General features: G+C 52.4%; 8 protein-coding genes across 8 annotated transcripts; 2 read left to right on the forward strand and 6 right to left on the reverse strand.

Annotated features, from left to right (window-relative positions):
• Positions 1 to 51: 51 nt before the first annotated feature.
• On the reverse strand, positions 52 to 702 carry PV08_10533 (uncharacterized protein; the record flags this gene model as incomplete). Its single annotated transcript, XM_016384847.1, has 1 exon — positions 52 to 702. The coding sequence occupies one exon, from the start codon at positions 700 to 702 to the stop codon at positions 52 to 54; it is 651 nt and encodes a 216-aa protein (XP_016231449.1).
• Positions 703 to 1,755: 1,053 nt separating this feature from the next.
• PV08_10534 (uncharacterized protein) lies at positions 1,756 to 3,283 on the reverse strand (the record flags this gene model as incomplete). Its single annotated transcript, XM_016384848.1, has 2 exons — positions 1,756 to 2,741; positions 2,809 to 3,283. The coding sequence occupies 2 exons, from the start codon at positions 3,281 to 3,283 to the stop codon at positions 1,756 to 1,758; spliced, it is 1,461 nt and encodes a 486-aa protein (XP_016231450.1).
• Positions 3,284 to 3,643: 360 nt separating this feature from the next.
• PV08_10535 (uncharacterized protein) lies at positions 3,644 to 4,161 on the reverse strand (the record flags this gene model as incomplete). Its single annotated transcript, XM_016384849.1, has 2 exons — positions 3,644 to 3,852; positions 3,915 to 4,161. The coding sequence occupies 2 exons, from the start codon at positions 4,159 to 4,161 to the stop codon at positions 3,644 to 3,646; spliced, it is 456 nt and encodes a 151-aa protein (XP_016231451.1).
• A 534-nt stretch (positions 4,162 to 4,695) lies between these two features.
• On the reverse strand, positions 4,696 to 6,039 carry PV08_10536 (uncharacterized protein; the record flags this gene model as incomplete). The annotated part of the gene is made up of 1 exon (XM_016384850.1): positions 4,696 to 6,039. One exon carries the CDS (start codon positions 6,037 to 6,039, stop codon positions 4,696 to 4,698), a length of 1,344 nt encoding a protein of 447 aa, XP_016231452.1.
• A 944-nt stretch (positions 6,040 to 6,983) lies between these two features.
• On the forward strand, positions 6,984 to 8,483 carry PV08_10537 (uncharacterized protein; the record flags this gene model as incomplete). The annotated part of the gene is made up of 1 exon (XM_016384851.1): positions 6,984 to 8,483. One exon carries the CDS (start codon positions 6,984 to 6,986, stop codon positions 8,481 to 8,483), a length of 1,500 nt encoding a protein of 499 aa, XP_016231453.1.
• A 908-nt stretch (positions 8,484 to 9,391) lies between these two features.
• PV08_10538 (uncharacterized protein) lies at positions 9,392 to 11,986 on the reverse strand (the record flags this gene model as incomplete). Its single annotated transcript, XM_016384852.1, has 1 exon — positions 9,392 to 11,986. The coding sequence occupies one exon, from the start codon at positions 11,984 to 11,986 to the stop codon at positions 9,392 to 9,394; it is 2,595 nt and encodes an 864-aa protein (XP_016231454.1).
• Positions 11,987 to 12,047: 61 nt separating this feature from the next.
• On the reverse strand, positions 12,048 to 13,430 carry PV08_10539 (uncharacterized protein; the record flags this gene model as incomplete). The annotated part of the gene is made up of 4 exons (XM_016384853.1): positions 12,048 to 12,059; positions 12,103 to 13,059; positions 13,108 to 13,145; positions 13,190 to 13,430. 4 exons carry the CDS (start codon positions 13,428 to 13,430, stop codon positions 12,048 to 12,050), a joined length of 1,248 nt encoding a protein of 415 aa, XP_016231455.1.
• Positions 13,431 to 13,697: 267 nt separating this feature from the next.
• PV08_10540 (uncharacterized protein) lies at positions 13,698 to 15,110 on the forward strand (the record flags this gene model as incomplete). The annotated part of the gene is made up of 1 exon (XM_016384854.1): positions 13,698 to 15,110. The coding sequence occupies one exon, from the start codon at positions 13,698 to 13,700 to the stop codon at positions 15,108 to 15,110; it is 1,413 nt and encodes a 470-aa protein (XP_016231456.1).
• Positions 15,111 to 15,328: the final 218 nt, after the last annotated feature.

Consider the following 15,328-nt stretch of genomic DNA (forward strand, 5'->3'; position numbering starts at 1 on the left):
CCCTCTCCAACACCAACACCACCAACAACAACAACAAAAACCACCACCTCCTCAACAACAATGATTCTTGAAATCTTTTTGATCATTGTTGCCCTCGGTTTCCTCGCCCTCTTTTGGCTCTTGTGGCCGGTGTCCTTGGTGTTGCTGTGCATCGTCGGCTTTTTCCCTGCTGTCTGGGCCGTGGTCATCGGCATCTGGTGGCTCGACCGGCGCTATCCGCGCCTCAGAATCAGCGGCTATCTCTGGGGGATTTTGTTTTCGGTCTACTCGTTCATCCTGGCCGTGTGGGCGCTCCTGTGGGTCCTGTGGGCCGTGGCGGTTGGCTGGCGGCTTCTGAAGCTCCTCTGGAGCATTTACTGGTGGTGGTGGTGGTTGTGCCAGTGATGGCGGTGGCGGTGGCGGTGACGACGATGACAACGACGACGACGACGACAATGGTGATGAGAAACCTCCTTTGTCAATGAAGGGAGCAAGCAAGCAAGCGAGCAAGCAGAGAGATGAGAGAGTGACAATGAGAAGACTTGCTTGCCGAAAAAAACAAAACACGTACCTTTCCTTTCGTGACTTTTGAGACACTTGAATCGCTGTCGACCGTCGTGAGCCCAGTGAGCCCAGTGAGCCTGGTGAACCCAGTGAACTCCCAGTGAACCCAGAGCGTCTGCCCTTTGCATAGGTACACGCATACGAGAAAACGCCCTCCATGTTTATTTTCAAGTTTGGTGTGAAAGGTGGTGGTGACGTGGTCGATGGATGGGCTGCGGCGTCCTACAATGAGTGAACCCGCCACATCGCGGTGAGATGAGCCAGGTCGACGACACGAGGGCATCACGTTCCAAGACGGCCTTGAAAATGACACCGGAAACATCCAAGATACGTACACACTTTCAGGCAGACAGACAGTTGAATGGCGGGGGCTGTGACGTGATCGATTCAGTCCGAAGAGAAAAAGAGAAGAGGTCCACCGGATCCCCTTCACTCGGAAGTTTTGCGCAGACACTACGATGATAATAACGACGACATGACGTGGATCAGAAGAGGTCGGTTGCTTTGTCTCTCTGTCTTGTCGACGGTGTGCGTTGGGGCTCTCACGACTCCAGACGGACGGGCGTGTATGTTATGCCCCTTTCCAGGGGGAGAATGATGAATCAGACAGATCGAAACCCCCCGGGTGATCATCATGGGCATTTGTGGCGGCGTGAAGAAGAGAATCAATCGACTACAGGGTACTCGATCCCACGAGTAAGTAGCAGGTGAGGAAGTAGAGGAGAGCGTCCTGCCCGCCGTATATCCATCCGTAAAGAGCACGTTGAGCCAAATGTTACTTTGGTAATGGCTGGAAACACAGTATCACCGAACCCGGCGACGGAAGACTCACACCTCTCCGGGGGCGCGCGGCGCGTTGTGCAAAAGAAGCATCGCGCTCGACCGAGGTGCCCATGTACCTACCTACGTATGTACCGACAGTCCAGCATTTCCAACATGCCTTTTTCACTCCCGGACATTCTCGACGTGACTTCTTCCTCTCGTACGCCCCTCCCTAAGTAGGTAGTCAAGACGTCAGTCTCAGTGACTTGACCACCTTAGGGCATCAAGTAGGGCGCAGGGGTGGGGGGGTAGTATACTGTATCCCTCGCCAACACCGTCAGACGTCAAAAAGCATGGGTATCATCGACCTCATTCATAACCCGCGTGGGCAGTATCATTCTCATCATGATATCATGACCATCATGTTCTTCCAACTACCACAGCCAACATCTACTTACTGCCATAGGCAAAGCGCCTCGTGGCCCAGGCACTGCCATGTTCCCAATACTCCTCTTTGGTAATGCCGTATTCCCGCACCACAGACGGGAAGTGACTGGCCATCCTCGCACCCCCGAGCCAAGTCGAAGTAACGGGGTCGTTCATTTTGCGCACGCGAACCTCCCAGTCCGTCTTGATTTGCGCCCTGAGTTCCGCCTCGATACGTTCGACAAACCCCGGAATCTTGGCACATCCGCCCACAACTAGGACGTTGCTCAGCATCGTGGCTTGCACCAGTGGAGGAAGCACCGACAGCGACTGCATGACGATATCCGGGATCCCAGGCTGCTTGGATCCGATATCACTCGGCGACATCAACATCTCGGGGACGGTGAAGCGCTCGTTGCCCAGAGTCATTGTAATCTCCGAGTCAACACTGGTTGCGCCAGCCAGGGCGGCTTGTTTGCGCTTCTTCGCCGCAGGAGTAGGGTCGTGAGGACGACTGAAGCCCTTGAGTAAATGTATGCCATCCGGTAGGACGTAGTCGACGCGGATTTCGTCGTCTTGCCGCTCATCAAGTTCCATCGAACCGACACCGCCACCAGCATCCCGTAGTACAGCCTTCGCGGAAGCGGGCTTTGAACGGCCTTTATTGCCTTTCCACGTCTTCTCGAGGTCTTCTCGGAAGCTTTTGCTAACATAACACACCTCCTCTTTGATGTCGTTGACGATCTTAGTGTCCTGATGTAGATCAAAGTGCCGGACGGAAATCATCTCTTTCAGCAAGTTTGTCAGGTGCTTTCCACCAAAATCCAGACGGCGTACCGCTCGATGGAGAGGCCGCCCTTTGTACAGAGGGGTGATGATGGTGTGGCTGTAACCGGCATCAATGACCATCAGACACTCCATAGGCAACTGTGCGAAGGAGGGGTCGTGTGACGCGCTGGGTACGTCTTCAAACAGAGGATGAAGATCATTGTATGCGTTCAGCGAAGGACCTGGTAATCAACGTCAGCATACCATCGGCCACAGAGTAGTACATACCCGAATCGAGATAGGACCTACCGATCATTCTGGAGTAGCCACCAAACCCCCATTCTTCCATGATGATTTCGTCCGCATTCTTCCGGAGCGCCGGCATACTGTTCGGCGGCTCCGTGAAAATCAGGGTCGTGTCTTCAGGGCTTTTGACCAGAACATCCTTCCCAGCCGTCTTCTCGTCGAAGAACGATCGATCCCAGATCTCCTTCTCTGCTTCCCAGCTCACCACCTGGCCATTCTCGACAGGTCGGCGAAACAGGGCCTCGCTCCATTGTGTGATTTGTGCGCTCTCAGAGCCAACGTAGGTCTTTCTTTCTCGGCTCCGTACAATTGCGTTGGGTATTGTGTGACACCGGGCGAGTGCCGCGCCGTCGTCGGCGGCTGCTGCATCTGTGGGCGCGAAGCCTGCTTTGATTGTGTAGCCTCCATTGTCGAGGACGAAAGCCGTGGACGGGAGGCCTGGGACGTGACGCGTGGAAGCCTTAGATTGGCGCGGCATGGTCGCTTCTGTAGATCATGTTGCTGCGCTTCAGCTCAACAAGATGAGAGTGAGGCGCATCGCATTGTTCAGAGACAGGCCCGGCGTGTAATATTGATTCTCAAAAAAGGTGGATGAGCGCGCGCAGTCACCGAAAATCCGCCAATGAGCTGACGTAGAAGCGAGTATTTTCCGTGAACGCAGCCTTGCGCAGCCTCGCGACTTGTTGCAGCTCAGTCAAAGGCGCAGCTCTGAGGTACCATTGTACGACGCCGTGGGACGCAAGAAGCCACTGGGAAGATCCGTAAATATTGATCCCATCCAAAGATGTCATCTATATTGTATTCTGCGTAAGGAACCAGGTGTATGTACGTGTACAGTCTATTCGCCTACAACATGATTACGTCCACCGAAGCTCGTTCGGGTGGCTTCGCTTGCTTTTGACTCGTTGACTGCTGGCTTCAAGTCTTCCGTGATGTTCCTGTCATCTTTCCATGCAAGAGCAACGAATTTGGTGTGGCTGCCCCGAGCCACTATTTCATCCTTGCTGTTCATGAACTTGACCGAGGTATAGGCAAGCGTCTTTCCAACTGCTGGACTTTAGTACAAGACCTCTCTTCCTGGACGCCGTGGCGAGAGCTAGACGACTTACACTTGTCGCAGATGACCTCGCCCTTGATCAAGTCGCCAATCTTACCGCCAGCGTTGAGATAAGTGACGCTCAGGTCCGTCGACACGCCGGTCGAGTAAAGTCCTCGGGAAGCCAGTGCTAATGAACCGCTCGTGTCCACCATCGTGGCGAGCGTCGCGCCGTGCAAAATCCCTAATCGGTTCGTGTGGTGTTTCTCAATCGGTAGCTCGAAGTTGACTTTGCCTGGTTCGGCAGCCGTTATTCGCATCTGGCCAAAACAATGTGTCAGACAGATCCTCGATGCGGAACAGATCGTTATCGCCTCTCATTGCCACGTAGTTCAACAAGTGGCTCAATCGAAGCCGAGGCACCAATTTCAACCTACGGCGTCAATCAATCTATATCATCTCAGTGAGTGGTTGATATAAAAGGAGGAATGCGATCTACCGTGGCTCGACCCCGGAAGTCGTTCGAAACGACTCCCACACCTGCTAATGTTAGAAACAATTGCAATGCAACGGTATCATTTTAGGAGCCTTACGGAACGAACGAATTTCAACGCCGACATTGCTGGGTTTGTGATCCGTATTATAGCTCGTTCACAGCCTCAAGCAGGTCCAAGTAACACAGCATGAACGAATGGGCATGGAGATGGTCAAGTCCGGGGTCGGGAAAACTATGGCCCGAGTGAAATGACGTTGAGGCAAACCCTGCTCGCACAGCACTCAGTACAATGTCTGCACTTGTTTCTGCCACGGCACCAAAGTTGCATATTCATTCACTTAACCTAAAAACATCCGCTTCAAAGTAAGCCTGCCGGCTTGACATGTTGTACGTATTCGGGTCCAAATAACAAGACATCCTCGAGCCCTGCCCAGCCTTCTTTCTGGGCCGATTCCAGTTCCTTCTTTGCTAGAGGAATGGCCTTTTGTAAGTCTTGGTCGTCGGCATGGTGGCGCTCTAAATACAGACAGATTGCTTGTCCTTGAACCACAGCTCGTGTTGACGCCCACCATGCGCCTCGACATATCTTCATGAACCAGTATGCCAGCATCAACAAAGCCCACGGGTCTTTGGCTTCAAGTAATTGCTTGAAGGGAGGATCGACATGACAGATGAAAGCCAGAAATCTGATCCAGGTGGCATCGTTCATCTCCAAGCCCAGCAACGAAATGAGATACTTTGCTGTTTTGTGGTATGGGTTGGTGAGAGCGTCGATCGAGTCGTCCCTCTCACTACAGAGATGGTCGAAGGGCGACAACACCTGTGCAGGGGTAACCTGCTGTCCAGACATAAAGTCGCGTTCGTAGAATTCGGCAATCGGTCGCCATACGCTGTCGGCGCGCAGAGGATTGGTCGCCCTCCAGATCGCTCTCTTGCCGTCACTGAGACTCACCCACGACAAGTCACCATCGGCAAGCGGCCAGACATCACCCATGGACTCTGCTTCGATGTAGAAGAAGGTAATGACTCCAATCAGAGACGCAGATACGAACAAAGCATCCCTATCTTCCGCTTTGAGGGGATGACTGAGTTTAGCCTGGACACCCCTCAGTCCCTGGGCCATGTGGTAGTTCTCGTCCGGCGTCTGTTTCGCAATCGCCTTGCCAGCGAGGAACCGGTCATGTAAGGCGGTCATGGACTGAACCAGATGCATAAGGTATCGATTATTGAAGGCCAAGTGTATCATCTCTTTGCGGTAATGGCGAGCGGTCGACTTGGTCCCCATCGTTGTGATGGTCCTGCTTTGGAATCTGTTCAAACGGTCCATGTCGCTGCTAGTCAAGTCTCTCTGAAGCGCGGCGTCGCTCTCGATGTCTACATTCAGGTACATGTTCACCATACTCAGCATATGTCTATTGGCCGAGAAACATGTTGAGACGAGGCGTTCGTCGCTTGTTTGGTCGTTGGCGAGCGTATGTGTGACATTTGCACTCGGCTGAAGGTCCGGGACGAGTGCGTTATAGTTACAAGTTACACCGAAGCTGACGCATTTCTCACACATGGGCCGCTGTTCGTCGCACTTGATGCGTCGAAGTTTACAATTCCGACATCCGAGCCGCGATTTTCTGTGAATCTTCCTCTTCCTCGAGATGGCGGCGTCGCCCTTGTGAGATTGTACGCCCGTCGCAGTAGAAGCATTCATGATGTAAAGATTACTGTCCTTTCGACTTTTGCGATAGTAATTGAAGCGCGCTGCAATGCTCTTGGATAAGGCGAGAGGGGGACGAACATGAATCGTAGAGATCAACTTATTCGACTCTAGTTATTGGGGAGATCTGGTTTCATGCTATCCAAGGCCCACCAGCCTTTAAGCAAGCAGAGAGAGCACCAGGCTGGTGGCCTCAGGTGATGGCAGCACCCGGAGTTAACAAGGGTTTAGATGGTTTTTAGGGGGGATATAGTCGGTGGAAATAAGCAATAGGCTTAAAGAGGCGGGAGGGTCCTGGGTTGTCGGTAGCCTATACGCTCTAGTTAGTTACTCCTGACTAGTTAGCTTTTGAGTCCGTGTGGGGTTAAGTTGGTCTTCATGTGCTTCTGGAGCAGAGAAACGTTCTCGCAATCCGTGCCCCCTAAGGAGAATCCGAATATTGCGGTCGGAAGAGCATTATCCCATATCTTGAGATTTCGGTCACTCTTATGGTGGGTTGTTGGAGTGCCTTTGCAGTCAGAGCAAAGGGCGGGCGGCCATTCCTGGCGCGTACGCAGAGAAGGTTCCGCGATGTGGCAAGTCCCAACGGATCAGACCATAAGCAGTCAAATTGCAAGAATCGAACTTAGCAGGGCATGGGGAGATATGTATTAACACGTATCATGTCAAACATCATTTGGAGTTACAGTAGAATAAGGGCAGACTGAGGCACCGACGGAAGTAGTTTAGCGTGTCTTGGCCTTCTGGCTCTTTAATATCGAGGCTGCTTCTTCCTGTCGCCTGCTTCAACAATATCTCACTCTCGTCAACTCCTCCTCTCTATCTGTCTCAGTGCTGGACGCAAAACCCGTTATATGAGTATTCCTGTCTCCGTGTGCTACGATATGGTTTAGTTGTATTTCGAGTCGCTTCAGAATCGGTTGTGCAGGTTTCTCAAGATGGCGGACACCACGCTGCAATCATGGGAATACCTGGAAACGCTCCCGGGAACCCAGTTCTACCGGCTATACAGAAGTCCCGCATCAGCTCTGGCCATATTCAGGAAAAGACTCTCCAGCCTGGCCAAGACATTTGTCATGATGCTTCTTTACATGCCGCAGCCGATGACTGTGAAGCAATTGGAATTGTTCGTCAAGGACGGTAGCCGCGGTGAACGAGAGCATGCCTTGGATCTGCTACACCGCTATCACATCTTCAGAGACGTCACATCCACCTCAGGAAAGGCGTACAGTCTCACCCCGGATTTCGCCAGATCTCTCCGAAAGGCATTAACAGGTGCCGGTGACAGCAAGTCATTTGGGCAAGTTGCGAACGTTCCCGACAACGACAAGGTTCCCGTATCAGAGCTGGACGAGTATTCACGCCAGCGATGGGAAGGGATATTGGGGTACATGGTGGGATCCTCAGCCACACCGCTCGACACAGGGCAGGCTGCAATCGCGCCGTCACCTGGAGTCATCGAGCTTCTCAAAGCGGGCCACCTCATCGAGGTCTCAGGCACCTATAGCCGGGGACAAGCCGCAAAGATCACGAAAGAAGGCTTCGCCTTCGTGCTCCAGGACATCAACACGCAAATCTGGGCGCTGCTGTTTCTGTATGTCGACAATGCGGAAGTTTTCGATATGGACAAGGTCGATGTCTTGTCCTTCCTCTTCCTAGTATCGTCTCTAGAGCTTGGTCTGGCATATTCGACGTCAACGCTGGACGAGACTCAGCAGCGGTGTCTTTCCGATCTAGTATCGTTCGGAATAGTGTATCAGCCGATGCTCGAGGACGGCACTCCCATGGATTACTTCTACCCAACTCGCCTAGCCACGACTCTCACATCCGACTCGACAACGGCACTGTCAGCAACGAATACCACGATAGGCTCTTCCCTGTCCCCGTCGTCTTCAGGCGCTTCTAAGGGCTTCATCATCGTGGAGACCAACTACCGTGTCTACGCTTACACCTCGTCACCCCTGCAGATTGCGCTGCTGTCACTGTTTGTCAATCTACGCTCTCGCCACCCAAATCTCGTTGCCGGCAAAATGAGTAAATCGTCCGTCCAACGCGCAGTACAAGCCGGGATTACTGCGGAGCAAATCATCTCGTACCTGACCGCTCACGCCCATCCGCAGATGCGCCGGCACGCACAAGCCGAACAAGCTCAACTGCAAGCCCGGAACACCGACCAGGGACGCGTTGTCCCCATCCTGCCTGCCACCATATTGGATCAGATCCATCTCTGGCAGCTGGAACGTGATAGAATGACCACCACACATGGATTCCTACTCAAGGACTTCTCCAACAATGCCGACTATGAGGCTCCATGCCGCTATGCCGATGAAACCGGCGTTTTGGTTTGGAAGAGCGACAAGAAGCGCATGTTCTTCGTGAACCGCATTGAAGGCGTACGACAGTTCATGGCGGATAGGAGGGCAAGCGCCCAAGGCTGAGACGGTCTCTGCTGTCAACATTTGAATTTTCATCTTGTACGGGAGTACGTCAATGATACGTCAAATATGAGAGCGGACAGCCGGATCCGCGCGATACGAGACGTCGTCAAATCAGTGATCGCTTTGGTCTTCTTCCCTGACAGAGTGGCAAGCGCAATGCATCGTCAACGTGACAGGTGCAGACGACACCCGGACAGATGCTCTTGGTGCAGCAAGGACGCAGACGTTATGCTCTACGAGGCCAAGATCCTGCCGGGGGCCTGGTGGTCCTCGATCTGCGTCATCCAGGGCAATGCGACCGTGGCACAACAACGCCGTTGTTGCCATGTGTCCTTCTCCATTCCCAAGGTCCTCCATTACGGATCGGCTGGATAACTACCGCCTTGGATAACGTATCCATCCTCTCCCGGGCACACGTGAAACACTGACTTAGCGCGCAGCTTTCTCCTCGACTATGCTTCAGCATCAAGCATCGTTGGTCTGAATTTGCCACGAGATTCGAAGCTGTCTTCTTCGGGTGCGGTGGAATTCGTCCTGGATAGCTTCGATGTTTCTGGCACGGGTTCCCAGCACGTGCGAGGCGACGTGGAATGGCTTGCATCAATCTTCGATATCGCAGTGACAGGAGAATGACAAAGGCGCTTTCTTCTAGGGAGTCCCGTCGAGGACCGAGTTACCGTTGGCATAATATCATGACAACACAAACGGTCTAGATAGCACGAACACTTCTAACTAGTGTAACAATAACAACGATCCCAGATATCTTTCCACTTCCATGTCATTATCCTCCTACGCAACAATATTCCTTCATTAGTATTATGCGGTCCTCCAAATCCATGTAGTATGATATAGCTGGTGCGGACAAACTGTACGTGTACCAGGCACTAGGGTGTCTGCTCGTTTTGTGACTATGTCCTACAAATTTTACACCCACCCACCGCCTGAATCTTATCCTTCAGAAGCCGCGCATTCGTGACCTTTGGGCCGACGCTCCTCGAGAACCTGAAATCGTCCAGTGCTCCTTCACTATCACGGTCCTTCCTCGTGGCAGAATCAGGGAGGAGAGCTTCGTCTCCCTCCGCTTCCGGTCCGTGTAACAAGTGTGAAATGTGATATACATGACCACACGCAAAGCCCACAAGCGTCTCCTTCTCATCCTGGATAAATGCCCTCTGACAGCTTCCACAGTGACCTGGTTCCACCTCAGGTTTCTGTGCAGCTTCTTCGGGATTTGTCCCCTTCTCAACATCATTTGCAGTATGCTCTGGGTTGTGTACAGGCTTCCGGGGATGATGCGACACCACCTCAAACTTGATGCCCTTCCTTCGACCTTGTCTGAGGGTCTCCATCCCGACGGCAACTTCACTGCTCAGCACTTTCGCCACACCCGAGCTGATGCTATCTTGAAGATCATATTCACGGAGCATCTTCCTTAAGCCGTCCTTTAGGCCCTCGATCTCGAGGCCGCTCGGTATTCGTTTAACCAGGGTAATTGGGTCGATCGCCGTTCCTACCTCAGCGAGGAGTTCCGAGATAAACCGTGGTCGAGACATGCTATACTCCAATAGGTCATCCCATAGACCTTTGTCGTCCTGCTCCTTTGCAAATGCTATCGCCTTCTTTGCATCTTTGAGGTCATCGATGATCAAATATAATGCTTTCTTCATTTGACCGGTCTTACTGAGTAAGAACACGAGCTCTTCGACGTAATGTTTCTTCTCGCATAGCTTGACAGCTTTCTCGAAAGCATATGCTGTAGATGACTGGAGGAACTCCATGAGTAACGATCGATCGTATTCCGAGAACACTTCAACTGCCGTATCTGCAAATTGCTCCACTAGCTGCTTGCCGGTATCCGCGATCAGGGCCGTTGCTACTGCTGAATGGCCAACGCGCGGGCCCTTAGCTTCGCTGTGTGAGCCTTCGCCTCGCCACAGAGCGCGGAAATAAAAAAACAAAAATGGTCTTAACTTGGAAGTATTAAGCTGTGAAACAACCTCGTCAGCCTCAACCACGCCGGCGGTGGCTTCGTCCACAAGCAGTTGGATAGAATCCATAGACAGTTCGTCTAGTTCGCTTGTAGATGCAGATTTCAACTGATCTGCTGTCACCCTGAGCGTGACAAAGCTTGGGATATCATCAACGATTGCCTCGACCAAATGGTGATCTTTGATAAGTGATAGAGCAGTGTCTGCATCTTGAAGGTGGATGTAACATTTTAAGGCGTCATTATAACGTCCGTCGGCAAGGAATAATCTCGCCAAATATTCTTGTAAGAGTCTCCAATCATTTGAGCCCTTTGGCGCACTCCCGGTACGAAGTTGGTCCTCGATCGCTGTTGTGATGTTGCTGATTTCGAAGAGATCCGACGGCCACTGATCCAGTAGTTCTTTGAACCGACTTTTGTCTGTCTCAACATAGTGTCCGAGGATGATCTCATAGATAGACGACGGTAGGGGGGGCATCAATTCCAAAGTCGGGACGTATGGAGATATCTCGTCAAACTTCTGCCTTTTAATGAACAGCCAGATCCAGTGCTCCCACCGTGTTGTGGTGTTAAGGACCTTTGCAGCCACTTCTCCAGCTTCCTGCCAGTTATTTGCATCGGTCAATTGCCTCAACCAGAGTTCGCCTATTTTTCGCTTCTCCTTCTCTGCAGCCGAGAATTTGCCGTTGGACTTCACTTGTGCTGAGCTCGTGATGGAATTGGAATCAGTGAAAAACTCAGCCAACGTCGCATGCTGACGGCTTTTGTCAGGACTTGAGATTGTTCCCGTGGCCGATCTGGTTATGGAGCTTGCCTTGGACGGAGTTTGTGGAGTTTCTGCTTCGGGACTTTCGAGAGAGCCTCCTGCTGCTTCAGGATGGTCATCGATCAACTCCCATGCTTGCTGGTAACGCTTGACACTTTTCAGCCACTGAATCCTGTCATTGAGATTGCGTTTAACAGCCACTATACAGTCATAGGGGCTGAAGATAAAGATCTTCATGCCCTGTGCTGTCGTTAACTGTGTTTCTTCCTCGGTCGTGCCGTCAGCAGAGCCGAATCCTGGGATCCAGCCAGCCAGGTTTTTCCGGTCCTTGGTGCTTCCACGCTCTGGTCCAGTGGTACCACTCTTGATGCTATCAGCACCACTGAAGATCCGATTCGCACCCAACATTCGTGGACCAAACATGGTGGCATCCCATACGCCTTGGCCTACAGTTTCCACTCCAGTATAGAGACTGGACCCAACAGTGCTCATGCTTGAGCCAATGGCACCCAGGTAGCCTTTTTGTACCATGAAGGTTGGCACCCTGATTGGAGGGAGAACACCTAGATGATAGTCTGAGGCTGACAAAGTCTCATATCTGCTCACTGTTAGAGTATCAGTGTCAACCTCCTCCTTGGTGTGTATATCGATCAAGCGCAGCTCCGGTTCCAATGCGTTGTGCCGCGTCCGGCGGCCCTTTCTACCTTCTCCATTACCATGAGTTGCCGGGTTGGGCCCTTTCTTCTCCATATATGCGAGTACCAAAAGCAGATTTGGGGTATAAAGCGAAATTCCAGATATAATACAGTCATCAAATCGTATACTGCGGAAAAGTTAGCGAGAGTTCTTTCCAAAAAGGAGCATACTTGCATCGTAGCGACCTCTGCGCGTCCAGTTTTGTGTTCCGAGTCTTCAGCAGTGCCTGGATAAACCTTGATTATCCACGCCGAGTCTCCCCAGCCAACGAGAGCCTCCTCAACTTTGACCTTGTTAAGGTCTGGCTTCGATGGGGTTCCATTGGCTGCGGGTGTCGGTGATTCATCAACAGTCTCCAAGTTATCTCTGTCTATCCATTCAGCACGAGCTTTCCAAACCCCAGCCATGTCTTCCCATCCTGCCCGGGTTGGCCTGTCAATGTGGCTTATCGTCTTCCATTCAGTGCCTGATTCACTAGCCTCTAGCTTCAGATGTGACCTTTTGATCTTGATGCCATGCTCATTGACCCAGAGAACATATTTCCCCGAAAGCGACCACTTGACTGTGCTAATGATCCCTTCCCCACTGTGCAGGACTTTGTCTGTACCGGTATTGGCAGTTAGTCCAAGTGAGCCCAACCAACTTGAGGCCGCCGCTGCGGCACCAGTTGTAGTTGCATTCGCACTTTTGCCAGCCTGTCCTCCAGTTGTCAATACCAAACTATCAGCTTGGCCGCCAGACAAGTAGCTTCGGTCTGACTTATACTCGGGTGAAAGTGCGACGCTCTGCACTGGTCGGCCAAAGTTGCGTAGTTGCACATCTCGAGCATCCACTAGCGAAGCGATACAGACATTCCCGTCTATGGAGGATGTGGCTATGTAGATCTGATTCGAAGGAGTGTTCGGCACGGGAGGTAATTGCCGCGGTTGCTGTTTGCCTTTCGCCGCTGGAGAGCCTGTGGGAGATCTGCTTCTTGATAGTGGATGCTCAGCTGTTGGCTTGGGAGGAGGTTCCGGCCGAAGGATCGAGATAGCAGGAATAGGTGGGGATATTGATATCGCAGATACGCTGGCGGTATGCGCATGATATACTCTCAACGGACTGAAGGAGGGAAGGGCGAAAACGTGCTGGTCCCATGTCAGCGAGTAGTTGTAGCATAGAAGAGCCTGACTTACGATGTTTCCATTATGAGTCCCAACGATCTGAAGGAGTCCTATTAGAAGGTGTCTTGGAAGATTGAGAGGGCGCGAAGTCTACTTGCCAATTTGTCCCCTGCTACCAGGAAAGTGCTCGTCGCGTCACCGTTGCGATATATTGAGCTCACAGCCTTCGTCAGGGTGGCATATTTCAGCTGTGGCTCTTCCTCTTCTTCGTCTTCCTCGTCGTCTTCAGACTCGTCTGCCGTCGACTCTGCTTCTGTTGGCTTTCCAGGAGTTGTGGTCTCATTTTGAGGCTGCTCCTCTTTGCCCGGCTCAGACGAGCCATCACCAGCGGCCATCAAGGGGGAGGTTCAGGCGCTATCGCGTCATCTGTTCAAGACTGCTAGAACACGCTCATGCGGAGCATTGCTGGCAATTGACACTCCAATGCTGAATGACGAGCGCCGAGGGATGCCAAAGTGCACAAAAGATCCACCGTAGCTCCGACGACCCTCTACTGTGAAACATTGATCACCCGATATGATTCAGAAAGTTTTAAGCTGCGTGCATCCAGAGTATGCATTTCCAGCAGAATGCTTCGTTGCTCCGGTGCGCATTCATGAGACATGCGGCCGACTTCCGTGCGGCCAACTTTGGCTTTGGGTAGTCAGTACGTCTGCTCAAGCTGTCGACGACCTGGCTACGATGCCGTCCGCCAGCCTGGTTTCCGCCCGCTCCATGCGTCTCCAATCTTCCAGCGTCCTCGGCGACGAGAGTTCTTCTCGTCGAACCCTTCCCTTCTCAGCCAGTCGGCTCAGTTGAGAGATGAACCGAAAGAAGACTCTGCAAACATACAAGCACAGAAGAGGAAAACAGCTCGATCCGCAGGTACCAAAACCTCCCTTCGCAGGATCGGCCTCGAGGCGCAACGTTCAAAAGCCGGCAATCTTGCCCGCTCGAGCGGAAAGTCCCAAGAAGATATCGGCACACCCAAGTTGGTGACAGCATACGCAGTCGCCGATACATTTGACCTGACCAAAGTCGTTGATATCCTCCGCAGCAAGGGCTACGAACCCGACCCTCTCGGCACCGGCCTCTTTCCCCAGGTCGTGCACGTCCAGATTCCTATATCTTCGATATACCGCTCGACGAATCCAGCTGCCGTAGACTTGTCATCCACCGAGGTCGGGGATGCGTTCATATTCCCCTCCGGCACACTCGTCACCTGGGCCCTGCCAGAAGGATTCACATCGTACTTTGCGACACGCACACTTCTACCGGCCGCCGAGAATCCTCACAAAGAGCCTATCGAGACCGAAGACCTAGACTATATTGAAGATCCAACGCGGAAAGATAGCCTCATCAGGGGTGAGACCATTATACTGGGTACGAAGCAGAACAACTCCGGCTCCGCTGACATGACAAGCGACCTCTCGCGTGAGTACCAGTACCAGTCGGTCGACACGGTGCTCACCAAGATCGCCTTCTCGTCAGGTTTCGCACGTAGCACGAAACTAGCAGTTCTCGAGACAAACTTGTCCACCTATCTCACATCGACCGCCGACATTCCCGCTCTTCTCTCCAAGGGCTCGCGTCTCCCGTTCAAGTTGTCCCGAGGCTTCATCCTACGCAAGACAGGCCAACTCCTTCTCCTCCGCGCACAACTGAACCTCTATTCCGAACTCACGGACTCGTTACCGGATATATTCTGGGACTCTCGCCACGAGCTGAACCTGGAGAACTATTACGACCAAGTTGGACGAGCTTTGGACGTCGGAATTCGAATCAAGGTGTTGAACGAGAAGATGGACTATGCAGCGGAGATCGCGACCGTTCTTCGGGAGAGACTGAGCGAGAAGCACGGCTTGTTCCTCGAGTGGATGATCATCGTGCTCATCGCAGTCGAGGTCGGCTTTGAAGTTCTGCGGCTGTGGAAAGAGGGGTTCTGGGAGGAGGTTTGGGAAGAGAGCAGAGGGCGCAGCCGTGCCTCTAAGAAACACGAGTCGGACAGGATCCTCGAAGAGGCTGCTGATTCTTGAAGCTTGGGCAGTGCAACTCCTGGGAGAGCAAAGACGAAGTTTTTTTCGACCGTCTAGTATCATGTCACAATGCAGAGTGTCAATGTCTCAATGATCTAGATGGCCCGGTTAGAAGCTGTACCTAGAGATAAAATTAAATACCGAACTCTCTTCTCTCCATTTCACACCACGCGGCAGAGCAACAAAAACAACCAGATGTCCTCTCCCGTCCAAGAATT

The sequence above is a fragment of the Exophiala spinifera genome, assembly GCF_000836115.1.
Source record: "Exophiala spinifera strain CBS 89968 unplaced genomic scaffold supercont1.8, whole genome shotgun sequence".
In the NCBI taxonomy this organism is placed as follows: Eukaryota; Fungi; Ascomycota; class Eurotiomycetes; order Chaetothyriales; family Herpotrichiellaceae; genus Exophiala; species Exophiala spinifera.